General features: G+C 46.0%; 1 protein-coding gene across 2 annotated transcripts in view; it reads left to right on the top strand.

Annotated features, from left to right (window-relative positions):
- The window catches only part of zfand4 (zinc finger, AN1-type domain 4), a 61,106-nt gene extending 35,539 nt beyond the window's left edge, over positions 1-25,567 (top strand). For both annotated transcript variants that reach the window (XM_085970230.1, XM_085970231.1), the window contains 6 exons: positions 649-835; positions 5,276-5,423; positions 8,896-10,098; positions 15,420-15,474; positions 20,317-20,434; positions 24,429-25,567. In XM_085970230.1, coding sequence (XP_085826356.1) covers positions 649-835; positions 5,276-5,423; positions 8,896-10,098; positions 15,420-15,474; positions 20,317-20,434; positions 24,429-24,564 — 1,847 coding nt within the window. In that variant the 3' untranslated portion in view covers positions 24,565-25,567. The remainder of the gene's footprint in view (positions 1-648; positions 836-5,275; positions 5,424-8,895; positions 10,099-15,419; positions 15,475-20,316; positions 20,435-24,428) is intronic.
- The last annotated feature ends 1,388 nt before the right edge of the window (positions 25,568-26,955 follow it).

The following is a 26,955-nucleotide window of genomic DNA, read 5'->3' as shown; positions in this document are numbered from 1 at the left end:
TGATGAATGTTTAAAATAATGAAAGGTTTGGACAGGGTAGAGAAGCGGACTGTTTTCAGTAGTTGAGGGGCCATAAATACAAAATCAAATGTGAGAGATTCCGAGCCGAGAACGAGAAACCTCCTACACAAGAGCTGTGAGACTGTGAAATACACTTCCAGGGTTGGTGGTTGAGGCATAAACTGTTAACATTCAAGATTCGATTGGACAGGTGGATGAAAGAAAATGAGATAAAAGGATACGTTAACAGGGCAGGTAAATGCAATCAGGACTGTGCTTGTGTGGATAGTAAATGAATGGCTTGTTTCCGTGTTGTATCTTCTCTATTTCTCTGTTACATCTTGAAGTGATGAAATTGGGTTGGTTGAGTTCAGCAATACAATGATGCCATTCTGTTGTAGTGGATGTGCTCACACATGATATTACTTAGACTAATTGCTCATGAAAAGGCTTAAAATGAACAGAGTAAATACTACAAATTATGCACATCTGGGTGAACCCAGATTAATCCACCTTGGGAACTGGTAAAATAAACCATTAACTTGCAAACTTGAACTAGGTTCCAGCGCAGAACAGATGATTAATATTGTAATTATATAGTATTGTGTTGTTAAAATACTTCCATTTATGTAAATCCATATTTTATAGTTCCAATGGAAGATCCCACCAGGGATATGGCTGAATACATGGAGACCAGTCGAGATGACATCTGGGATAGGATCCCTTCCAACAAGCAAGTCACCTTTCTAGTGTATCGTGAAGGGGACCAGTTGAATTTCTTTCAAGTTGTGGATCGAGGGGATGGCACTTTAACACCACTCTCCGAGTCCCTGAGGTGTGTAGAAAACGATTAGACTGTAAAACCATATCACTGAATTCAACAAGTGAGGTTCATCTGGAATATTTAGCAAGTATTTCTTGAACGGTTTGCATTAATTTTGAAGAAATATGTTTGTAACCAGGCACTGAATTGGTTTCCTTGGAGGAGCGGGATTATAAAAATTGAATATATTCATCCTCCCCAAAAAAATCCAACGTATGTTTAAAAAAAATAAAAAATTCTTGGGATGTGGTATTTATTGCCCATCCCTAGTTGCCCTAGTGTGGGACTGGAGTCATGTGTAGAGGTGCCCTGCCCTAGTGTGGGCCTGGAGTCAGGTGTAGAGGTGCCCTGCCCTAGTGTGGGACTGGAGTCACGTGTAGAGGTGCCCTGCCCTAGTGTGGGCCTGGAGTCGTGTGTAGAGGTGCCCTGCCCTAGTGTGGGAGTGGAGTCGTGTGTAGAGGTGCCCTGCCCTAGTGTGGGACTGGAGTCATGTGTAGAGGTGCCCTGCTCTAGTGTGGGACTGGAGTCGTGTGTAGAGGTGCCCTGCCCTAGTGTGGGAGTGGAGTCACGTGTAGAGGTGCCCTGCCCTAGTGTGGGAGTGGAGTCGCGTGTAGAGGTGCCCTGCCCTAGTGTGGGACTGGAGTCACGTGTAGAGGTGCCCTGCCCTAGTGTGGGACTGGAGTCACGTGTAGAGGTGCCCTGCCCTAGTGTGGGACTGGAGTCATGTGTAGAGGTGCCCTGCCCTAGTGTGGGACTGGAGTCATGTGTAGAGGTGCCCTGCCCTAGTGTGGGACTGGAGTCACGTGTAGAGGTGCCCTGCCCTAGTGTGGGACTGGAGTCACGTGTAGAGGTGCCCTGCCCTAGTGTGGGAGTGGAGTCGTGTGTAGAGGTGCCCTGCCCTAGTGTGGGACTGGAGTCACGTGTAGAGGTGCCCTGCCCTAGTGTGGGAGTGGAGTCGTGTGTAGAGGTGCCCTGCCCTAGTGTGGGACTGGAGTCATGTGTAGAGGTGCCCTGCCCTAGTGTGGGACTGGAGTCACGTGTAGAGGTGCCCTGCCCTAGTGTGGGACTGGAGTCACGTGTAGAGGTGCCCTGCCCTAGTGTGGGAGTGGAGTCACGTGTAGAGGTGCCCTGCCCTAGTGTGGGACTGGAGTCACGTGTAGAGGTGCCCTGCCCTAGTGTGGGAGTGGAGTCGTGTGTAGAGGTGCCCTGCCCTAGTGTGGGACTGGAGTCATGTGTAGAGGTGCCCTGCCCTAGTGTGGGACTGGAGTCACGTGTAGAGGTGCCCTGCCCTAGTGTGGGACTGGAGTCACGTGTAGAGGTGCCCTGCCCTAGTGTGGGACTGGAGTCACGTGTAGAGGTGCCCTGCCCTAGTGTGGGACTGGAGTCACGTGTAGAGGTGCCCTGCCCTAGTGTGGGACTGGAGTCACGTGTAGAGGTGCCCTGCCCTAGTGTGGGACTGGAGTCACGTGTAGAGGTGCCCTGCCCTAGTGTGGGGCTGGAGTCACGTGTAGAGGTGCCCTGCCCTAGTGTGGGACTGGAGTCACGTGTAGAGGTGCCCTGCCCTAGTGTGGGACTGGAGTCACGTGTAGAGGTGCCCTGCCCTAGTGTGGGACTGGAGTCACGTGTAGAGGTGCCCTGCCCTAGTGTGGGACTGGAGTCGTGTGTAGAGGTGCCCTGCCCTAGTGTGGGACTGGAGTCGTGTGTAGAGGTGCCCTGCCCTAGTGTGGGACTGGAGTCACGTGTAGAGGTGCCCTGCCCTAGTGTGGGCCTGGAGTCACGTGTAGAGGTGCCCTGCCCTAGTGTGGGACTGGAGTCACGTGTAGAGGTGCCCTGCTCTAGTGTGGGCCTGGAGTCACGTGTAGAGGTGCCCTGCCCTAGTGTGGGACTGGAGTCACGTGTAGAGGTGCCCTGCCCTAGTGTGGGACTGGAGTCACGTGTAGAGGTGCCCTGCCCTAGTGTGGGACTGGAGTCACGTGTAGAGGTGCCCTGCCCTAGTGTGGGACTGGAGTCATGTGTAGAGGTGCCCTGCCCTAGTGTGGGACTGGAGTCACGTGTAGAGGTGCCCTGCCCTAGTGTGGGCCTGGAGTCACGTGTAGAGGTGCCCTGCCCTAGTGTGGGACTGGAGTCACGTGTAGAGGTGCCCTGCCCTAGTGTGGGCCTGGAGTCACGTGTAGAGGTGCCCTGCCCTAGTGTGGGACTGGAGTCACGTGTAGAGGTGCCCTGCCCTAGTGTGGGCCTGGAGTCACGTGTAGAGGTGCCCTGCCCTAGTGTGGGACTGGAGTCGTGTGTAGAGGTGCCCTGCCCTAGTGTGGGCCTGGAGTCACGTGTAGAGGTGCCCTGCCCTAGTGTGGGACTGGAGTCATGTGTAGAGGTGCCCTGCCCTAGTGTGGGACTGGAGTCACGTGTAGAGGTGCCCTGCCCTAGTGTGGGCCTGGAGTCACGTGTAGAGGTGCCCTGCCCTAGTGTGGGCCTGGAGTCACGTGTAGAGGTGCCCTGCCCTAGTGTGGGACTGGAGTCGTGTGTAGAGGTGCCCTGCCCTAGTGTGGGACTGGAGTCACGTGTAGAGGTGCCCTGCCCTAGTGTGGGACTGGAGTCACGTGTAGAGGTGCCCTGCCCTAGTGTGGGACTGGAGTCATGTGTAGAGGTGCCCTGCCCTAGTGTGGGACTGGAGTCACGTGTAGAGGTGCCCTGCCCTAGTGTGGGACTGGAGTCGTGTGTAGAGGTGCCCTGCCCTAGTGTGGGACTGGAGTCACGTGTAGAGGTGCCCTGCCCTAGTGTGGGACTGGAGTCACGTGTAGAGGTGCCCTGCCCTAGTGTGGGACTGGAGTCACGTGTAGAGGTGCCCTGCCCTAGTGTGGGACTGGAGTCACGTGTAGAGGTGCCCTGCCCTAGTGTGGGACTGGAGTCGTGTGTAGAGGTGCCCTGCCCTAGTGTGGGACTGGAGTCACGTGTAGAGGTGCCCTGCCCTAGTGTGGGACTGGAGTCGTGTGTAGAGGTGCCCTGCCCTAGTGTGGGACTGGAGTCACGTGTAGAGGTGCCCTGCCCTAGTGTGGGACTGGAGTCGTGTGTAGAGGTGCCCTGCCCTAGTGTGGGACTGGAGTCACGTGTAGAGGTGCCCTGCCCTAGTGTGGGACTGGAGTCACGTGTAGAGGTGCCCTGCCCTAGTGTGGGCCTGGAGTCACGTGTAGAGGTGCCCTGCCCTAGTGTGGGCCTGGAGTCACGTGTAGAGGTGCCCTGCCCTAGTGTGGGACTGGAGTCATGTGTAGAGGTGCCCTGCCCTAGTGTGGGACTGGAGTCACGTGTAGAGGTGCCCTGCCCTAGTGTGGGACTGGAGTCACGTGTAGAGGTGCCCTGCCCTAGTGTGGGACTGGAGTCACGTGTAGAGGTGCCCTGCCCTAGTGTGGGACTGGAGTCACGTGTAGAGGTGCCCTGCCCTAGTGTGGGACTGGAGTCACGTGTAGAGGTGCCCTGCCCTAGTGTGGGACTGGAGTCGTGTGTAGAGGTGCCCTGCCCTAGTGTGGGCCTGGAGTCACGTGTAGAGGTGCCCTGCCCTGGTGTGGGACTGGAGTCACGTGTAGAGGTGCCCTGCCCTAGTGTGGGCCTGGAGTCACGTGTAGAGGTGCCCTGCCCTAGTGTGGGACTGGAGTCACGTGTAGAGGTGCCCTGCCCTAGTGTGGGAGTGGAGTCACGTGTAGAGGTGCCCTGCCCTAGTGTGGGACTGGAGTCATGTGTAGAGGTGCCCTGCCCTAGTGTGGGACTGGAGTCACGTGTAGAGGTGCCCTGCCCTAGTGTGGGACTGGAGTCACGTGTAGAGGTGCCCTGCCCTAGTGTGGGACTGGAGTCACGTGTAGAGGTGCCCTGCCCTAGTGTGGGACTGGAGTCACGTGTAGAGGTGCCCTGCCCTAGTGTGGGACTGGAGTCACGTGTAGAGGTGCCCTGCCCTAGTGTGGGACTGGAGTCGTGTGTAGAGGTGCCCTGCCCTAGTGTGGGCCTGGAGTCACGTGTAGAGGTGCCCTGCCCTGGTGTGGGACTGGAGTCACGTGTAGAGGTGCCCTGCCCTAGTGTGGGACTGGAGTCATGTGTAGAGGTGCCCTGCCCTAGTGTGGGACTGGAGTCGTGTGTAGAGGTGCCCTGCCCTAGTGTGGGACTGGAGTCACGTGTGGGACTGGAGTCACGTGTAGAGGTGCCCTTTCGTGAAGGACATTAGTGAACCAGTTGGGTTTTTAACGATAGGCCACCATCTTTCATTTTCTGACGCTAGGCCACAAACGACCAGATTTATTTAACTGAGTTTTACACAGTGGGATTTGAACACCTGACCTCAAGGTTGCCTGTCCATACTTTATAGTCCTTTTCTGTACAATCTACAAGGTGTGAAAGAACTTTTAATTTATTTTCATTGTCTGTTGCAAGTTAAATTTTTAAAAATTATTATTTTTTTCTGATTTTAAGTGGAGGTTCAGTGTTCAACCTGTACGCAGATGATGATGATGAATCTGAGGAGTCTCCATCTGGACAGCAGATTCTCGAGAATTCAATCACTATGAACAAAATGAAACTTCTGAAAGCAAAGATGGAAAATATGAACCTTAGTAAAAAGGTATTGTTGAAAGCGCCAGGATTTGCTGTACCGTGTCCTCTACATCTACAGAGCTAATGCAGGACAGCTAGTTATTTATTCGAGCTAGTACCCTTTTAGAAACACATTAGTTATCTATCATTGCAGCTTCCTTTTCATCATTGACTGGACATGTTAAAGCCTGAGGCTGGATTAACTTAATATCCTGTAGTTAACCATTAGTCATTGCTCGTCTTCTGGGTTCAGTATACTTGAGTGGAATGATCGTTTTATTTAGGGTTGATACTATGGCAAAGGCAATAAGCCGTAAAATTAACCAGATTGGAATGCCTTGAAGTTCCATCAACAAGGACAAAATGAAAATAAGTGGGAAAGGTGCGAATTGAGTCAAGAGTACATGATCCATATCCAGAGGTATATGGGAAATTGGAAGCAAGTAAAAAGGAAATGAGACGAGGTAGGGAATGAGGAAGCTTATAAAGATTGAGTTGCTTAAAAACTGTTGAAAAGGAATGGAGAAACAAATTGTATTGGACATAAGGATGAAATTACAAAAGCAAAATGCTGCAGCTGCTGGAACCTGAAATAAAAGCAGAAAATGCTGGAAGTACTCAGCAGGTCAGGCAGCATCTGTGGATTGAAGCATTTTGACCCCAGAGTTTCTTCAATGACACAAACGGTTTTGAGATTTTATGGTGTTTGATGTGTGTTCTGGTATTGCCAGAGGATGCTGAGTGTTTAGTAACTATAACCCTGCACTTGCAGGTGACACTAAATTTAGAGGTACAGCGAGGAGGATAGTGGTAGACTTCAGGAAGACATGAACAGGCTCGCAAAATGGGTGGACACGTGGCAGAAGTGATACATTTTGGTAGAAGAATGAGGAGAGGCAATATAAACTAAAGGGTACAACCCTGAAGGGGGTGCATGAAGAGAGAGACCTGGGGGTATATGTGCACAAATCATTGAAGGTGGCAGGGCAGGTTGAGAAGGCGGTTAAAAAAGCTTACGGGATCCTGGGCTTCATAAATAGAGGCATCGAGTATAAAAGCAAGGAAGTTATGATGAACCTTTTATATAACACTGGTTCGGCCTCAACTGGAGCATTGTGTCCAATTCTGGGCATCGCTCTTTAGGAAAGTTGTGAGGCCTTCGAGAGGGTGCAGGAAAGATTGACGAGAATGATTCCAGGGATGAGGGACTTCAGTTACGTCAATACACTGGAGAAGTTGGGGTTGTTCTCCGTTAGCAGAGAAGGTTGTGAGGAGATTTGATAGAGGTGTTCAAAATCATGAGGGGTCTAGACAGAGTAGATAGAGAGAAACTGTTCCCATGGGCGGAAGGATCAAGAACCAGAGGGGACAGATTCAAGGTGATTGGCAAAAGAACCAAAGGCGACATGAAGAAAATCTTTTTTGCACAGCGAGTGGTTAGGATCTGGAATGCACTGCTTGAAAGGATGGTAGAGGCAGATTCAATTGTGGCTTTCAAAAGGGAATTGGATAAGTACCTGAGGGGAAAAAATTTGCAGGGCCACGGGGAAAGGGCGGGGGAGTGGGGCTAACTGAAGTGCTCTTGCAGAGAGCCAGCACGGGCTCGACGGGCCGAATGGCCTCCTTCTGTGCTGTAACCATTCTATGATTCCCTGTTGCTTATATTAAGAGTCATCCGTACTTTGCTCTGATCTGTTTTTTTCCCTAAGGTTCCTTAATCCTTTCAATACTAGCAGGTTACAAGGGAAATTTATATCTCTTTTACTGGCCCTCTATTAAAAGTAACATTTAGCTCAGTATTTGAGAGACTCCAAAATCACCAGTGTTACAGTAATAATGCTGCTGAGATGTTGGGAATGACTGAGCATAACTTTGCTATACTATTGAAGTCTACTTAATGGTAAATACAAGTGTTCAGTGTGTCCATGACCATAAGGTATAAAGCTTGCTGTTTGGTTGCTTTTTAGTGAATGTGAGATTTTGGTCACTCAAACAAGCAGAAACCTTCTCGAACACAAACTGTGTACCTAGTGCTTCCTGAAAAAAGTCTCAATCACATCACTGGATTTTTTTGTTTTTTTAAAGTAAGCCTTTTTTGTTGGTTCCACCCAGTCCCATTATTAAACATTAAATATATGATTTAATAAAGCGCCATTTAAAAAAAAAAAAAAATTAAACCATTTTGAAAAATATTGCAACGGTCTTGGCCACATCATCTTCCAGTGCCCTTCCCGAGTGACTCGCTCTGCTTTCTTCCCAAAGTTAATACAGCAAGGTTTTCCATCACGATGTTTCTCGCCGCCCCATGCGTGCGCCAGTTTAATGCCAGCCCCCACCACCACTCTGTGCCAGTCGGTGTAACCTGTGCATGTGTGAGCTCCTGCTCAACATGGAGAGAGTAAATGAGTTGTAATCCGAAAGGAGGAGAAAGAGCAAGAAAAGAAATGGAAAAAGTTAGGGTGAACGAACGAGAAACTGGGAGGAAGCAGAGTAAAGGAGATCTGGCAGAGAAGAGACAGAGAAGGAAATAAATTAATGAGCCAGCGAATAGATGTGGCTGATGGGAACTGTACATAGCATGGAAGTCTTAAGGAAAAATGGGGAGAGAAACAGCCTGGGGGAGAACTGGAAAAGCAACTACAGGAAACTCTCGATTTACCAGCACCTAAATAACCGGAAATCTCTGTTAACCGGCAAAATTCAGGAGTAGGTTCAGGTAAGTTTTACTTCATATTAGTGGCCGTTCCTGGATCTGTGGCTGTGTAACCGGGGTTCCTGCACCTGTTGCTAAGCAACAGGGACGCCTGGATCTTGTGGCCGGGGTTTCTGCACCTGTTGCTAAGCAACAGGGAAGCCTGGATTTGTTGCTGTGTACGGAGCTCTCGTACCTTTTAACGATACCTCACTGTAATCCGGACTTTTTGATAAACCGGCACCACGCCAGTCCCGTCGGTGCCGGATAATAGAGTTTCCTGTACAAGCAATTTTTAAAAATTCTGTTAGCAGTGCTATAGGAAATCAACTAGTATTTGCAAAAAATCTCATTAAAATGTTATTAATTCTCAATTTTTTCCTCTGTACTTTATCTTTTTTATTTCCAATGTATTATCTAGTGTAAATATTTCATATATTAGTAAATATTCCACCCGTGTGCCATTCATTTAGATGCTGGGACCAACATCATTGGAAAATCTCTCTCGAGTTTAGCTGACAAGGTTTTCTTTGTGAACTGGAAAGGCAAATCTTTCAGAGTTTTACCTAATGTTGTCATTATAGCAGCAGATGGAAGTTTTTGCGTGTTTGTCACCTAGCTGTTAAAGTTGAAGTTGCTCGGGTTGTGCTGTAGGTGAATCAAGACAGACCTCTTAAAGGCGCTGTAAGAAAAGAATAAAGTTATTTAAAGCATCACTCCTTTTAAATTGTTTCTAATTTAATACTCTTGGGGAAAGTATGTTTTTGAGTGATTTTTGTATAACTTTATTTGTCTTCTTTCCACAAAGCCCAAGAAGATTGCCACAGTGAAGCCAAGGCCTCCCATGGCACCCAGACCTACCAGCAGTTCGATCACCGCGGCTCGTCACCGCCTTTTCCGGGTTCTCCCTCACAACGGGCAGTCTCTCAATCATACACTGTGTCTACCTCCTGTTGGTGACCAGCATCCAACTCTTTCCTACCACAACGTGCTGAGTCCCAACTTTGCTTCCGGCATTAGCTTAGCTCCGCCGTCTTCTAGCGGCTTCCTGCTGAAGGATGATGAAAACGCCGACTTGACTCCTTTGCTCCAGAGTGCTATCCCATCGCCAGGCAGAATTCTGCAGGGAGAATTGCGAAACCCACGGCAACAGAAGGTGCTTCCGCCACTTATTTCTCAGGACTTCAGGGAAGCGCCAACTATTTGTACGGATTTTGTAACCGATTGCGCGGCAGGTGGCTCGCGGCTAAAATCCCCCGTTACGGAAGCGAGCCTCTCTGAAGAGAAAAGGGTCCCCGACGATGTTGCAAATGTCCTTGCCTTGTCTGTAGATGCTGATGGAGCGGAAGAGGCCAACCTACTGAGCGAAATAGGACTTAAAACTTCACTATATGAACAGACCAAGAGAGGGACTAAGTCCGCAGAACGAGATGCTGTGGAACCAAGTATTATTAGACCAGTTTTTCCGAACACACTGGGATGTGTTCCGATGGAATCTGGGAAATCGAGTCTCGCGGAGTTAATTCCGAAGAAGGAAAAAATGATGCCGCCCGCCCAATATCCCGCACCAGCCTCTCATAACTCCTTAATTGCTCTCGCAGCTCAAAGACCCCCAAAGACATTTGACATAAATAGCCTAAGACCTCCTGTGTCACAACAGTTACTGCACCCAGCTCAGGATAGCGGCGGTTTCCCCAATGTTTCACTGTCAAAGGCCGGCAGGTTTCAAGGACTCAAAGTAGACTCCCCCGGAAAGAAAGCGGATATCATTTTGAAAACGGAGGTGACCGAGCTGGCAAGCAGAGCAGCAAAGGAGCCTTTGGGCTCTTCGAAAGACGTTGGAATGTTTGCTTCGCTGGCACGAAGCATATCCAGGGACAGCGTGCAAAATAATTGTGGGGCAAGCAGACAGCGGACAAATGGTATCGCACTACCTGCTAGCATTCAAAATTTTCACGAAGAGATTTTTAGAAGCATTCCTTCACCGGATCGAGTTTCAAATGCATTTGTTGTAAGTGAATTCCACCCCTTTTTTGTGTGACTAGTTTGAGTGAATGGAATTATTTTACTGGCGCAAACCACAGAATTGAGCCCGAGTTGCTCTTTCAAATTTACAAAGGTGAGCTATATGCTCAAGGGCGAATGCACTAAAGGTTTATTGGTTGCCTCATGCCCTTCGTACGGTGCCATACTGTGTCTGTATTGGTTAACCAAATGACAAATTATATTTTGATCTCCATGGTGAATTTAACTAGTGCAGTTTTTCAGTCATTTGAACTAATTTGTGGTTTCCTGAGCAGTGTGGGCGATTAGCAGTGTACTTTGTGAAGTCCATGTCAACTCTCGGTGACAAATAAGCTTCTCCCGTCACTAATATCCACAGCTCGAGTATGACCTGTATAGTGCGGTGCTTTTCAGGTGGCTCGGATAAGATTTCACCACCAATTATCATGTTTTAATTAGTGCAGTTTTGCTTTGATTAACCTTTTTACTCCATGTTTATCTGCCAGACTGTTGATGGTTTTTACAGCACCCTTAAACAAAACTGGCACTTTTCTTTACAAAACTGCTTCCCAGATAAAATGACCCACAATTCGTGTCCGTCGCCCTATTCCAAATTGGAGATTGGAATCCTCAAAGCAGTTACTGCAGGTCTGTTTGTAAATAACACTTCGAAAGCACCGCTGCATAAAACGCTGCCTTTGGAAGATGGTGAGCAATGCAGCAGTTGTGAACTATCTTGGGACACTGAATTAGCAACACTCTGTCAAAGTTAGAGGGTGGCTTACGTCTGTCTTCCCTTCCTCTGGGTGGTTGGGAAGTAGCTTACAGATGAACTGGATTTTATATTACTCTCCCTGCCCACACAGTCTCCTTTAAAAAATGCCATCTCCAGTGAAAGATTAAGCATGTGTTTCTACACTGTTAGATCAGCTATACGGAGTCCAGGGGTTTATTTGAACCACCTTCCTAAAAGAAAGTTCACCAAGGTTGAAACCAAAGTCCCAGCACCACTTGACGCCAAGACTAGCAACTGATCAAAGTCATTGGCCTGGCAACTAAGCAGAACCAAAAGTACTGCTTTACACACCACCTGCGGACTTACATCATTGTCATTTCAGGAACAAACAACTGATGCGGAGCTTCCGATGCAGTATCAGTAATGGAATGTTCCATAGTTTTGAGAAATTGAGGTGAAGGGTGGAGACCCACGGGTGCAGGATACCACCCAGGTTGGGGGGAAAAAAAGAGTTAATTAGTTGTGGTTGGCTGATGACGAGCTTTGACTGAAGGTCATAGGGGAAAACAAAACTAAGGTAGGCATGGAATTCCACAGTTTTGAGTGCCTGGGAATGAAATTAGTGTAGGAGGTGATTAACTGAGTCTTGATTTCAACACTGAGGAATCGAGGATGAGGAAGAGCATGTAGGACAATGAATTTGAAGATTTTTTTTTAAAAATTCATTCGCGATGTGGGCGTTGCTGGCAAGGCCTGCATTTATTGCCCATCCCTAATTGCCCTCGAGAAGGTGGTGGTGAGCCACCTTCTTGAACCGCTGCAGTCCGTGTGGTGAAGGTGCTCCCACAGTGCTGTTAGGTAGGGAGTTCCAGGATTTTGACCCAGCAGCGATATATTTCCAAGTCAGGATGGTGTGTGACTTGGAGGGGAACTTGGAGGTGGTGGTACAGGTTGAGCGTCCCGAATCCGGCAACCTCGGGACCGAGGCTGAGCCGGACTTCGGAGCGTGTTTCTGATGTCCGAAGTCCGGAAACGCCCGAGCCCAGGTTGCGATATTTCCGGTTTTTGGTAAGTCTCCCTCAGGGTGTCCGGATTCCGGAACATTTTACAGATTCCGAACCCCTGCCACCAATCGCCCCGGATTCCGGAACTCTGGATTTGGGACGCTCAACCTGTATTCCCATGTGCCTGCTGCCCTTGTCCTTCTGGGTGGTAGAGATTGCGGGTTTGGGAGGTGCTGCTGAAGAATTATGAACAAGAACGATTATTTCAGAGGACCACTGACCTAGTATTTCAATGCAACAGACACCAAAGGTTGCTGTGGGGAGACAGAGGTTGATGAGGCAGGCTAGAGGCGAGTGAAAGATCACTGATCAGCCAAGCTTTTTCTGATATCTTATCCAGGGCTATAAGAGGTTTTAGAAGAGCCTCCCCAACCATGGGTGCTGTGTTTGAGTCTTGGGCAGGGAATCATAGAAATTTATGGCACAGAAGGAGGCCATTCGGCCCATCGTGTCTGTACAGGCCGAAGAAGAACTAACCACCCTAATCCCACTTTCCAGCTCTTGGTCCGTAGCCCTGTAGGTTACGGCTCTTCAAGTGCATATCCAAGTACTTTTTAAATGTGATGAGGGTCTCTGCCTCGACCACCCTTTCAGTCAGTGAGTTCCAGACCCTCTGGGTGAAAACATTTCTCCTCAACTCCCCTCTAATCCTTCTACCAATTACTTTAAATCTATGCCCCCTGGCTATTGACCTCTCTGCTAAGGGAAATAGGTCCTTCCTATCCACTCTATCTAGGCTCCTCATAATTTTATACACCTCAATTAAATCTCCCCTCAGCCTCCTCTGTTCTATAGAAACCAACCCCAGCCTATCCAATCTTTCCTCGCAGCTAAAATTCTCCAGTTTCCCGGCAACATCCTCGTAAATCTCCTCTGCACCCTCTCTAGTGCAATCACATCTTTCCTGCAATGTGGTGACCAGAACTGCACGCAGTACTCTAGCTGTGGCCTAACTAGTGTTTTATACAGTTCTAGCTTAACCTCCCTGCTCTTATAGTCTATGTCTCGGCTAATAAAGGAAAGTTATTTATAAAGGAATTGTGTGTTCTTGAGTTTTAAAAAAAAACAGCTTGGCGAAACGAGGTTCTCAGAGGCCGCTTCAGCATTGCAGATGTGGTCGTTGATACTTTGAGCGTACGGGAGATGGACATCTAGAATATTAATAGGAGGCGGACGAGATGCTTGGGCTTTCAAAACAAATAGAGAAACTATCTGAAGAATTGGGGAAAATAAAACTTTCCTTGCCTCATCAAAGGGCACGCAGATGGTGATGTAGTGATTAGTGGCGAGAGCATTGCCGGTTGTGTGCACTGAGGTCGTGCAATCCAAGTGAAGCAGAATTATCAGCCAAAGGGTGTGGGCAGGGCGAGGTAATGAGGTAGGTAGAAGTTAACAGTGTGGCAGAGGGGACTTACGTGTTGATGGTTGAGAAGTCTGAGGACAGGTCATCGACAACACTGGTAGAGCAAACATAATTGCTCCTATTTTTCTATGGAGTATGGGGAGAGAGTGGGAATATGGTATTGAGATAGAGGATCAGCCATGATCATATTGAATGGCGGAGCAGGCTCGAAGGGCCGAATGGCCTCCTGCTCCTATTTTTCTATGTTTCTAATAGAAGGGGAAGTTTAAAATTAACCAGGACACACCATTATAATGTAAAAAATTTAAAATATTCTAAGAAATACTGCCCCCCAAATGCTGGGAAATACCCCTCCCATTTGTGTCGGAAACTTTGCACACATCTTAAACCAACTACTTCAAAACCGCATGCAAACACAAGGTTGAACATCATACACTCCAAAACAATCCTGTGTCTTAGCCTGCACCGTTCACACACTTGTGTGGCTATCTTGTACTTCGGCATTTGTCTATCCTGCACAAATATTGGAGTAGGTGCATTGCGCAGAGAGAAAATGGCTGTTCAGAACACAGCTTGTGCACTGGTTTAGACCCATGATGTGCTGCAGTGCCCCGGAGAGATTCTTCTCCGCCATAGTATGCCTGTGCTTCTTGGACGAGTCGAGCTCCTAAATAGGTGGGATTGTTTGAAAATGTTCTTTTATGGAAGGTAGCATAGACTTTATCGCTCACTCGTTTCTGTGGCTTTGTAGAACTTGAATCCTGGCGTGAGTTTCACTCCAGCCTTTTTGCAGGGCAAGGGGAGAGAAATGCTTTGGTTTTGCAAAATGGAATCGTTTTAACCTATGGAAGGTGATGACTGTGAAAATGCAACAGCTCTGGCTACAAACCAAATCAACTCGCAACTCAAAGAAATCGCACACGGGCGATTGATGTTCAGATACCAATAACTGAGCGCTGTCCTGGGCCCGTTGCACGGGAGCAAGGGAGGAAATTAGAGTCTCAAATGTTGAGCTGCCAAGATGCACAATCAGCAAAATTCTTCAATGGCTCACCTTCCAGGGTTTGTCTCTGGTTGCGTAATGTACCTATAATTTTACTGCAAACCCTGTTATTACCGTGTAAATAACCCGGCAATTTGTGGCAAGGGAGAGATACCCCGTGAGTTGTGAATAGGCACAAGTTGCTGCACGATTCGCGCTGCTCCACCATTCGCCTCACACATAAGGGAGCTCGTCTTCAACCTCCCCGTGAGTTTCCAGAAATTGCTGCTGTTACGCTGTTAAAACGAATTAAACTCACCGCAGAAAGTTAGGGCTGGTCCTTAACGACATAAGGATCCTTTTAATGACCAGATTTATGTTCCTATAATGCCCCTTAACCTCGCCGGCCCGGAAAGGGAACAATTGAAACAGGAGTCTCATTCCTGTAGGTAGTAAATTGTTCAGAGAGCTTTTAAAAAATTTTTTAAATTATTTATTTTCCTTTGTCTCCCTTTTTCTTAATCTATTCTTAATTTCCCCCTCTTTATTCCTCTTTCTGTATCTAATTTGACTTTAACTCACCCTATTTCCTTCTCGGTCGTTCTTCTATCCTTAAATCTCACGGGTTAAGGAGATAGGCTGCTGGTCCCGTCTTCCACCAAGGTCCCAGATGCCATGCCGTTAGCGGCTCACACTTGCAGCAAGTTGCAGCGCGAACATTTTTAGAGCTGAAGGACGAGGGGAAAAAAAATCTAACAAATGGGGCACATGGTGAGATGCCCCACTCCAGCAAAATCTGGGTCAGTGCATAGCCAGGGGTAGTGCATGACATGGAACGTCACACTAAGGAGAAGGGAGAAATGTTTCTTTAGAGTCAAGCCTAAAAAAGCCACAAGGTGAGTAATCCTGTTTTTCGTGCTGATTTAGGTAACTTTCTCCACAGAGAATCATTTTGTGGACATTTCTAGTTTGTGTGATTGTTAACTCTCTGGGAATATTTTCCAAAGTTACAATAACACGTTTTCTGCCCTAAAACCTTCCTAAAAAGGGAAGGATATAATTATCTGTTGAGGCGAGCGGTACCTAAATCGCTGTACCTTCACTTCTGAATGTTTGTTACATCTTGTTTAATTTCTATTATATAATTAATATACAAAATGTTCCCCATTCCTTTCACTTCCAGTCTCCCCTTGGACTTTGTGCGACCGGCAGACCTACTACAATAGGAAGGCGAATAGGTAAGCTTGCTAAAGTGACGTGACTTTGATTTCTTGCTGTGTCTTTTTCATTTTGTGCTATTTATCCCCTTTTAGGCTAGGTGACACTCTCCTATACGTTTAGGCGCAATGAGCCTTGCTCCCTGCCCATTGTAACCTTGTCGCAAAGTTTGCTTTAATATTTTGGGTAGGAATTTCTCCTCTAATTAAATTGGCTCAGCTGGCACACTAGCAATCCAAGGCAGGTCAGAGAGAGGTAAATTTCGATCGATACCAGGACTTCACCATTTAATGTTCATTTGACTTTTTAAAGGGTGATTAATTTAGAGTGACTTATGAGTTTGATTTTTCTCTGGGCTAAATTCCCAGTCGTATCTAGGATAGTTGTCTGTCAAATGAAAGTTGAATTAACCCTGTTCTCAGTATCCACACTGCTTTCCCCCACCAAAGTGAAAAAGCTGCTCAATGGTTCACACAACTGTTTAATTACTGTGGGTCTCATTTTGTATTAGTTCAATGTGACACTTTCATCAACAGCCATCTGAAGTTTAACTTTGAAACTGCCAAAGCAAGTGCCAGCAAAGCTGAGTAGAGGTCTGTAAGGCGTGGAAGAGGGGAACGTGTATTGAAAAGAAGATCTCCGAAGATTGAGGCATAATTGTATAGCATAGTAGTCCAAAACAGTGAGGTGAATATGATAGTTAAATTCACTATCAGTGACCACCTTGATGGCAAAGTCAAAGGCAACACTGCCTGATCAAAAGGGGAGATAATTGGGCTAATTTGTATCTTATGTACATGAAGAATTCTCCCATTTAGCTGTTGGTTAATCTGAAAAGATGATTTCTAGGTGTTGTGGCCTCCTCCGCATCCAGTGGATTGGAGATTCACAGAATCTGGTAATGTCTATCCTGCTGTGAAGTGGCAGAAAACAAGGGCATCCCACTAACTGACAAACACAGAAACTAACCAAAGGTTGATACTGCCATGAGTATCTGTTGTGTGCCATTGGAGTTTTCTTGGAGCTGTGGAGGAAGACTGAGAAATGTACATCTCGGCAACAACTAGCTTCCAGCAGTGATGCTGAACAGTATTTGCTGGGCATGGACACTGAAGACAACTTGTCTGGTCTTGGGTTTAGGGCAGAGTTACTTCTTTGAGTTTCAGGGAGGCAGTATTTGGGACCTAGATTTGGCAGTTCTCATTTTTTTCCTGTTATCTCCCCTTGTCTCCTGAAGGCTTTTGTTTCCACAGGTATTGGTCTTCGCACATCTCCCCTAAATGGCCATTCTGTGTGTCTAGACAATGAGTGTATGCAGGTTATTAGTCTGTGGGAAGCATCATAGCCGACATTCGCACGTGTGCATTTTCCAGCAGGAGTCGATGCATAATGGGAACCCTGGGCTCTATTTTTTATATATATAATAATCTCTTCCTAATTTAGACGCCCTGATGCTAGTTTATCAGAGATGAAGCCCCAGCAGACATCCGCCAACTCAGTAGAGACGATAGAAATACATGGAGGTTACAACACGGAAACAGGCCATTCGGCCCAACCACTCCGTGTCGCAGTTTCCCCTCCACGAGAGCAAATAGTCCTGATCACAACTTGCCCGTCCTGTTCCCATATCCCTCCAACCCCTTTTTCTGTATCCACCAACCAATCTAATCTTGAATGTTGACATAGTTTCTACCTCAACCACTAACCCTGGAAGTGAATTCCACCGCCTCACAACGCCCTGTGAAGAAGTTTCTCCTGCCCTCTGTTCTAAATCTCTTGCATTTAATGTTGTACCCACGGCCCCTCGCTCTTGACCCCTCACCTACTGGAAACAGTCCGCGCCTGCTTCTATCTACCCTGTCCCATTCTTTCATAATTTAAAAAACTTCTATTGCATCAGCCCATAATCTGCATTGTTCCAACGAAAAAAGACCCAACTTTCTTGGTTTGTCTTCGTATTTGTGGTTTCCTCCTACCAAACAGCATCCTAGTGAATCTGCATTGTACCCAGAATTGAACCAGGGACCTTCTGGTCAGTTTGGCGTTGTTCTACACTGGACGTTGAGCAGTGCCCCCCCAGAGAGCCAGCGGGCAAGCTGTCTTCTGTAGGAAGGCTGTGTCTTTTCCTGAGGAGGTTTATTCTATTTTTAAAGGGTAGCTTAGGCCTTGACGCTGAGTTGTTACATAATGAATCTTAGCAGTATTTATAAAATGTAAGTGTCAGCTCCCAAAGGATTATTATTTAAGACTTCACTTTGCATGTGCTTTACCACTACTACTTTTGTGGGGACGTTTGATGTAGTTCTTCTGTATCCAGTGGCTAAGTAGGTGGTAGTCTTGGATCAGTGGTAGCACTTTTGCCTCTGAGTCATGAGATTGTGGGTTTCAGCCTCACTCCAGAGACTTGAACACATAATCCAGGCTGTCACTCCAGTGTAGTACTGAGGGAATGTTGCACTGTCGGAGGTGCCGTCTTTCAGATGAGATGTTTAATCGAGGCCCCGTCTGCCTTCTCAGGTGGACGTAAATTCTCCCAGTGTCCTGATCAACATTTATCCCTCAACCAACATCACTAAACAGATTATCTGGTCACTAATCTCACTGCTGTTTGTGGGACCTTGCTGTGTGCAAATTGGCTGCTGCATTTGCCTACGTTACAACGGTGACTACACTTCAAAATACAGGAAACTTTCGTTTAACCGGAGGTTAAATGTCCGGAAAGCTCTACCCACCGGCAAAATTCAGGAGTCGGTTCAGATACGTTTTTTTACTTGTTGCTTTTTTTCTCCAGTCGTGGCTCTGCAAGGTCTAGCTGAAGCTGTTGTTTAGCTACAGAGACGCTTGCAAGCTACGTCGACTGTTTTGAAGCTGTTGCTAAGCAACAGGATTTGTTGCTTCACATGGAGCTCAGAAGCTCCGTATGTTTTAACATTAGCGCTGGTTTCTCCGGCAGTTTTGATCGACCGGCACCAGCTCGGTCCTGTCAGTGCCGGATACCAGAAAGTTTCCTGTACTTCACCTGTGAAGCACTTTGGGGCCTCGTGAGGTTGTGAAAAATGCTATATAAAGTTCTTTCCCATTTCTTACTTGCTTGAAGTACATTATGAATGATCCTGTATTGCCTGGTCACACTTCCATTTAATCTATTGCCTATCCTCGTTGGTGTATTCCTTTTCTCCCTGAAAACCTTGCCCTTTTCCGGTGTTGCCTCCTATGCATTGACTAAGCCAGAGTGCCTCCTGTAGTTGTGCTTTATGACTGAGGTAGAAGAGCCCTTATTTTATGTACCGAGTTACAAGGGCAGGTGCAGTGCCTGGTTTCACAGACCTTTGTTCTTCCCCATCTTTATTATCCCTCTTGGAGAGGCACAAAGGGTCAAGTAATTGTTGCAGGGCGTGAGGATGTGGATACCAGTGCCATGGAATGGCAAGTTAATAATATCAGTGCAGTGAAACTGATGCGAAGAGCGAAAGAGAAGGAGCGTTCACAGCCAGGCAGTAGCTAAGGGCAGGGTCGGCAGTTCTTGGAGCCAAATACTGTGTAAATGATCCGTTGTATTTGAACTTTTTTTAAACCTCCCCCCGCCCCATAAATGCAAATAGCTTTGAGAGGAAGGAGAAAGAACCTTGCTGAAAATGGTCATATAGTTTTCAATGTTGGGACATCCAGCAGGGACTGCTCGATTGAAAAAAGACTACGGTCCACTTAGTTCGCCTTCTACCATCCTGGTAGTTCCATGATGCAACAGTAATGGAGTGGTTGACTAATCCACACTGCTGATTGGTCAATAGTTGTTGGCCATGTTCTGTTTGGCACTCGGCTCTACTCTGAGATGAAAACCACTATATGTAAAGACTGTGTCAACCGCTGAATCATTTCTCTTGTCTGGTGTAACTGGGGAAGCAAAATCCTAGAAATTTGTGTGGAGAAGACTTAGTTCCAAGAAGGCAAAAATGAGTGTCAGGGGAAATCAACTTGTGTATCCACAAGTAATTTATTTTAAACACCTCTTCAAATTTTGGTAATGAATCCTGAAAGAAGAGGCTGGATTGCAAAACCAGGAATGTACCTGGTGAATATCTTGTTGATTTAGTGTGAAAGAATACGCAAACAGGATGAACGTTTTTGGGGCTAAAACTGTTGCAGTAAAGTTAAATATGGTGGGGGGTGGGGGTGGGGGGGGGGAGATATGACTGAGGGGCGAGCAAGAAAGAATTTCAATGTGAAGCCTCATCTCCCTAAAAAGATGATGTGGAGATGCCGGTGTTGGACTGGGGTGGACAAATGTGAGAAGTCACACAACACCAGGTTATAGTCCAACAGCTTTATTTGAAATCACAAGCTTTCGGAGTGCTGCTCCTTCGTCAGGCTCCTTCACCTGATGAAGGAGCAACGCCCTAAAAAAATGTTTTGAAGCACTATCTGAGAGGGAGAGGTCTGCATGTTTCTAGTCACTAAGCAGCCAGGTGTAGCCAGCTGTTCAGAAAAGACCTGCTCAATCCATGCATCGGGTCTGATTCCAACGGACTAGTTGAGAGCAAATAAGATTTGCTCCATTCAGAGGAGATGCTGAAACTTTCTACATAGAATACTTTATATTGAGTGACATTTCACCAATATGTGTTAACGAAAATGGGGGTTTTCAAAGAAGAGCCCTCGAATCATGGTTGTTTATCCCACGTGTTTTGAAAGTCTTATTATGCAGCTTCTGCCTGATACCCAATTCGAAACTGGAACAAAACGTCATATCATCCATTTCTCAAGTATTTATCATTAGACTTTTCAGTAATATCTGGTTTTCTGTTTTTGAATTTACAAAAAAAAAATGATTAAATGTTCTGTCCGGTCATTGTTTGTCTCAGGCACTCCAACACATCATTTCCCACCAGTAAAGGCTCCAAACCAAACAAAAAAGAAAAATGCCAAGCACTGCTTTCTTTGTGGGAAGAAGACTGGCTTGGCCACCAGCTACGAATGCAGGCAAGTAATACGTTCGCGATCGTTCAATGCTCTCTCCCAAGTGTAAGGGTCTTTGGGGTGCACATTTTGTTTTGGTATGCTATTCCAGATCAAAAACGTGGCATTCGTTGTGTGACGGACTCGGACAGTGCTGCGCATAGAATGTCGGAATCTTGTCCATTCCCTTTGTTAACACATTGACGCTGCAAACCTGACGTTAAAAAGCAGAACCTGCTGCAAACACACAGCAGGCCAGTCAGGATCAGAGAGAAAAGGCCGGTTATGACATTTTGGCTGTGTGCCCTTAATCAGAACCTCAAACTATATGACTTATCTTTTTTCTCTTTTACACCTGCTGTGTAGTTTCCAGTATTTCAGATTTACAGCATTTGTAATTTTCCTTTTTATACATTTAACAATGAAAAGCTTGAGTTGGGAACTAAAAGTGCAGAGGACTGTCAGCATGTTACCAGCAGCACTGATGGCTTTGATTAATGTTGTAATATTCAGTATGTGGAAAAACTCTTGAAATTTGAATTTGCTTCATGACTTATTACAAATTTGTTGGGGCTATATTAGCCATAATTTCTACCGATTTAAGATGATGGGCAGAATCCTCTGAGGAGAGATGAAGGACACAGCGGGTGCTTTACAGTTCCCATAGTCACCAATTGTACTGTAGCTTGACTGTTTTATTATTTTAAATAACACGCTTGTGGTAGAAACAAAATGTTGGATGACAAGCCTTTGAGTGCTTGTGGCGTAGATTCTGTTTTCAGCGATTTACTATTGAATGCAGAGGGATTTATATTCTCGGGACATGTTTGCAGTTCAAAGTGCTTTCCTCATCTCGACTTTTTTAAGTGAATATTTGTCTTCAATAAGGTGAGTGATGCTAACACTTTTCCATTTCAGATAGGGTCCCCACCACTTAAAACGCCCACGTTTAAAACGGGCAGTCGCTTATAGAATCATAGAATAGTACATCACAGGAGGCCATTCAGCCCACCGAGTCTGCGCCAGCTCTTTCGAAGAGCAATCCAGTTCGTCCCACTGCCCATGTTCACCTTGGTCAGGCTTTGGTGGCCATTCAGCAACTTATTTTTCGGGCAACATTTTAGCAGAGACCTTGAAATTGTTATTGATCCAATTACACCTTAAACATAAAATATCACTTTTCTTGCTCACAATTTGTAATATTTAAAAAAATCAACCACGCAACAAAAAGCCATGCCAATAGTATATATTTTGTAATAACTGGGACAAACCCTTTTGGATGGGCTGAAAGAGATATGTTTTACGCCTACATGGGTCTTTTTCATTTTAGCGGTTTATTATCAGCCAAAAAGCGATAACCGTTATCCATTGGTTTTAGTCTTAAGTGCTCCGTTTATTTTGGGCAGAAACAGTTGTGCTTACTCGCTAGTTTGCGCCTTAAGGTGCACTGGATGCAAGAACAAACATAAGTAAGCAAATAACACCTCGTTAATGTTCTATTACCTTTTTGTGCACTTAAGCCCTTCTAATCCCCTCTAAGTTATACCGGCCATTGCGTATGGCGGGCAGATTGGCACGAATACTCCCGCTGTAAGCGATGGGGACTGTGTTCAGTGCCAAGCATTAAGCTATCCCAGCTCAAATACAACACAAGTCAGCTGCAGACTGGTGCTCCCTCTAGTTGAGGGCGCAGTCACGTCTTTAGGGCAATTTGTGCAGCATGCCATTTCCATTTCAGACACTAGCCAGCCCTGGGGGGGGGGCCTGTATGTGGTTGCCAAATTAAGAGCAGTTTTGTGCTGTGTGCTCATGCTCACTTACAAACAAGGTTGAGATTAACTAAACTCTCAGGACTCCTGCACCCCACAGAGAGAGGAGACTGCCACACAATCCGTCGGGGCTGGATTCATGCCCACATTCTCGGTGCTGAAAGGACCATGTGCTTATTCACTGCACCACGCACTTCATTTGTTAAAAATCTCCCGGATGTTGATCATTTCTGTGACTCTGCTACTGCACTATTGGGTTGGGGGATCTGGATTTAAGGCCTGAAAAGGTCAGCTGATTCCAGTCTAAAGTGGTTGTTGATCAGTGATGTGGGTCAGAAGTGGCCTGTCGTTAAACAATTCTTACCAGCGTGGTACTGCCGTGCACGCTGCCTCTACTGCGCCGCTCAAATGGCTGGCTGCTTCAAACTGGCATTGAGAAACTGGAACATTGTTGATTTTGCTGCTTGTTGCAGTATATCATCTATACACACCAGCCTCTGTCCAACCTGAGGCACTGGATCCCTGTGGAGGTGCAGCATGGTTTTAGTAATATTTTTATTAACATTTAGGGGATTTTTAACATAAAAGCAAAATTCTGCGGATGCTGGAAATCTGGAATAAAAACAGAAAACGCTGGAAATGCTCAGCAGGTCAGGCAGCATCTGTGGAGCGAGAGACCGAGTTAACGTTTCAGGTCGATGACCGTCATCAGTTCGTTCGATAACTCTGTTTCTCTCTCCACAGACGCTGCCTGACCTGCTGAGTATTTCCAGCATTGTCTGTTATTTTAGGTAGATTTTTAATGTGATTCAAGTGCAATTGTGGGGGGGAAAGGCCTTGTATGGTAAGGCTCCCATTTTACTACTTTTTAAATAATGAGGGGAATGCCCCCATTTCCCCCACCCCACCCCACCCTGCATCAGTATTGCCTCAAAGCCCCTTTGGCTGTTTTTTTTCTAACCTGTATTAAATTTGCTGCACAAGCAATGCCTTTCTCAATGTATCATCGTGCTGAGAGACACGTGTGCACTTTCAGTGAGAATTGTAGGGGAGGGGATTCCGGAGGGGCTTCGATGAGGTGTCAGGCATTCTGTTCTTTAGAGAGCAAGGTTTTGACTGTAAGGTGAGCTATTGGTAGAACTTTTTAAAACCTTAAACAGAAGCCACTTGGGAGAAGGAAAATGTTTCCCGCCCCTCCCCCCTTTTAAGAGGTTTTCTGTTTTTAAATGCGATGGTTGTAGAATTAAGATGCTATCTGAAGCTATGGTACATAGAAACATAGAAGATAGGAGCAGGAGTAGGCCATTCGGCCCCTCGAGCCTGTTCCGCAATTCAATGAGATCATGGCTGATCATCCAAACTCAGTACCCTGTCCCTGCCTTCTCCCCATATCCCTTGATCCCCTTAGCCTTAAGAAATATATCTAACTCCTTCTTGAATATATTTAATGAATTGGCCTCCACTGCCTTCTGTGGTAGAGAATTCCACAGGTTCACCACTCTGTAGGTGAAGAAATTCCTCCTCATCTCTGTCCTAAATGGCTTACCCCTTATCCTTAGACTGTGACTCCTGGTTCTGGACTCCCCGACCATCAGGAACATCCTTCCTGCATCTAGTCTGTCTAGTCCTGTTAGAATTTTTAAAGTTTCAATGAGATCCCCTCTTATTCTTCTGAAGTCCAGCGAATATAAGCCCAATCGACCCAATCTCTCCTCATACGTCATTCCTGCCATCCCAGGTATCAGTCTGGTGAATCTTCGCTGCACTCCCTCCATGGCAAGAACCTCCTTCCTCAGATAAGGTGACCAAAACTGCACACAATACTCAAGATGTGGTCTCACCAAGGCCCTGTACAACTGCAGCAAGACATCCTTGCTCCTGTACGCGAATCCTCTCGCTACGAAGGCCAACATACCATTTGCTGCCTTAACCGCCTGCTGCACCTGCATGCTTATTTTCAGCAACTGGTGCACAAGGACACCCAGGTCTCGTTGCACTTCCCCTTCTCATAATCTATTGCCATTCAAATAATAATCTGCCTTCCTGTTTTTGCCACCAAATTGGATAACAGTGTAAACAGCAATATACTTTTTAACCCCTTGTTAAAAATCGTTCGAAAGGTTCAAAACTGCAAGTGCTTTAGTTTCATTAAAACCAAACCGATGTACATAACCGTGTAATTCAAGAATGAATTGCCTGTAACGCGAGCAAGTTATTTGCGAGCTTAAACGGCGTTCATCAAATTGCAGGTGTGGAAACAACTTTTGTGCAACGCATCGCTATGCCGAGACTCATGAATGCACGTACGACTACAAGACAGCGGGACGGCGATACTTGCAGGAGACCAACCCTGTCGTCAGTGCACCAAAGCTTCCGAAAATCTGACCCAGTTGGTGTTGTGTGCAACTTTCATTGTCCGACTGTGCTAAAAGAACAATAATAAGTATTTAACCATTTTGCTTAATTTTGACTTTGGTCTGGAGAGACCAAATTGCCAATCAGAAGCACATAATTGATGCTTGGTATTTATGTATTATGTAAACACTATTGTGGGTTTTTAGTTTGCATCTTAATTTTTAGTAAATTGTCAGTGTGTAAAAAAAACAAACCGAATTTCCTGAAGAAGATTTATGCTGTGATGAATTTGGTTTCTAATGAATGCAGATGTTTTGTTAATTTTATATCTGGTGCAGACAATGCTTCACTAGCAAATCTTGCAAGAATGCACTTTATTAAAAACTTATCACTACTGTTCGACTGAAATAAACCCCAAGGAAGGGAGGACCTTTTTTTAAAAAAGAAGGCATGTGCATTAGGTCTTTGTAGTTTAATATTTTAAGTACTTGTCTATTTTAACATTGCAAGTTCTCGTTTTAAGTATATTTATTTCACGGTGAAAAGTTTGCCTCTCTGCTGCTTTTACAGATGTTGACACCATTGATGACCGGATTCAGTGACGACTGTACTTGGCTCCCACCCTGGGTTGGCTGTGCAATATCTCTGTAGTTTAAAAAAAATATTCTTTCCAGTTTTATGCACTGTATCAAGTTTATTGGCCACCTCACTGGAAACATTTTGTGAGGTGATTTTAAAACTCGCTCATCTGTCTTTTTGGCCCATCCTCTGAAATTATCCGCTGCATAATTCTTTGCTTCCATTGCCGTATCAAACACATTTTGGCAAAGTGAATCTTTTTTGTATTCTCACAGTTTTTTAACGCAAGACTCTACACACAGTGCGGTTGATTGTTTTTTTGCAAATAAAAATTAGAGTGCTGTTAAGATTTGAATAAAAATTGAATTTATTACTTGCACGTATAATTTTTCTGAAGTGTGCAGGCAACATCTAGCAGATATTAAACTAATTTATATTAAAAACTATAATGGCATTTTGGAGTCTGTACTTTAATGATCTATGTTGTGCAAGTCTCTAAATCACCTTGGATCAGTCGATCCTGTTCATTACTGGACACTATGGTTTGGGGGAAAAAGGTTCAATCCAATGGTGTAAATGCTGGAGATCTGTAACTGAAACAAAAACTGTTGGAAATCCATAACTGATGCACCAGCAACCACAAAGGGAAGGCAGGTTAACATGTCAGATGGAGACCCTTAGTCAGAACTCTCTGGCTCTGAAAATGAGGGTTTTCCGAATGCAGTCCCAAAGAGGAGGAGAAAGGGACAAGACATGTGGTGAACAGGATAAGAGGCAAACAGAAATCACGACTGACCAGAACTACTTGAAGGCTGACATGACTAGAAACGGCAGCACATCAAGCAGAAGGGATAAATAATGCAGATGTTGACAGACTGCAGATGTCCAGCATTTTCTGTTTTTATTCCAGGCGAAAGAACTGATGGCCACCTGTCATCAAGAGCCGATAGAAGTATGGAGTAAACGGACTTGTGACTTGGTTTGTATAGCTGCTAAAGACCCTTGAGGCAATGAGGGCTGCGGGTGTAAATAGTGGAACTGTTACTTTAAGATTGGGTGTGAGGGCAGCAATTTTCTATTTCAACACTGTTGTGTCTATGATCCTGGAAGTATAGTTTAAATCATTTTTATTTTATTTTGAAAAGCCTTTTTGTTGTAAATTTTAATACGGCATACTTGTGTATTGCGAGTGTGTAACACGGGGATGTATTAAATGGGTATAGTTTGTGTTTAATTGCATCATTAGGTGTCTTATAACAGCAGTGCACAACTTGTTCACCATGTCTGGTCATAATATCTTAGGGTCTAACCTGTGACTCATTCTATTCCAGCAATGAGTTGCCTGTTTTTAATTTCTCTGCCCGTCTCTCCCTTCCCTCCCCACTGACCATGCGAACCTTCGGGGCATTTTTGCCAGCCCTGGAGAGGCGGGACTGCTGGGAAAATGACAGAATTTGGAGATGGGTGCCCAACCTGCCTCCATGCCATTTTGCCAGGAGACGGGTAGCTGTCCCGTGCCGGGTCCTGTCTCGTTGGAGGCAGGAAGGGATTAAAGCCACTTAACTGCCTGTTAACAGGCAGAAAATAGGATTATCTCTTTTTGCCCACACAAGTGCGGGCTTCCCGAAGGCTCCGACACCCGCCAGGGTCACCGAGGCAAAGAGGGTCTGCGGAGGTCAGAGGGGTCCAAAAGTGCACTGTGGAGGTGAGTGATGGGTGCAAGTGTAGAGAGGTGAGTATCTGAGGTAAGTGCAAAGTGTTAGAAAAAGTTTACTTACCTTTGTTTCTTCCTGCAGGCTTCAATTGGGGATGCGGAGAGTCTCGCACCTCCGCGGCAGAGAT

This window comes from Somniosus microcephalus, chromosome 29 (assembly GCF_052327205.1).
Source record: "Somniosus microcephalus isolate GS21.2 chromosome 29, FLI_Smic_1.0, whole genome shotgun sequence".
In the NCBI taxonomy this organism is placed as follows: Eukaryota; Metazoa; Chordata; class Chondrichthyes; order Squaliformes; family Somniosidae; genus Somniosus; species Somniosus microcephalus.
The sequence above is the reverse complement of the archived record's forward strand: the minus strand, read 5'-3'. Positions and strand labels throughout refer to the sequence as shown.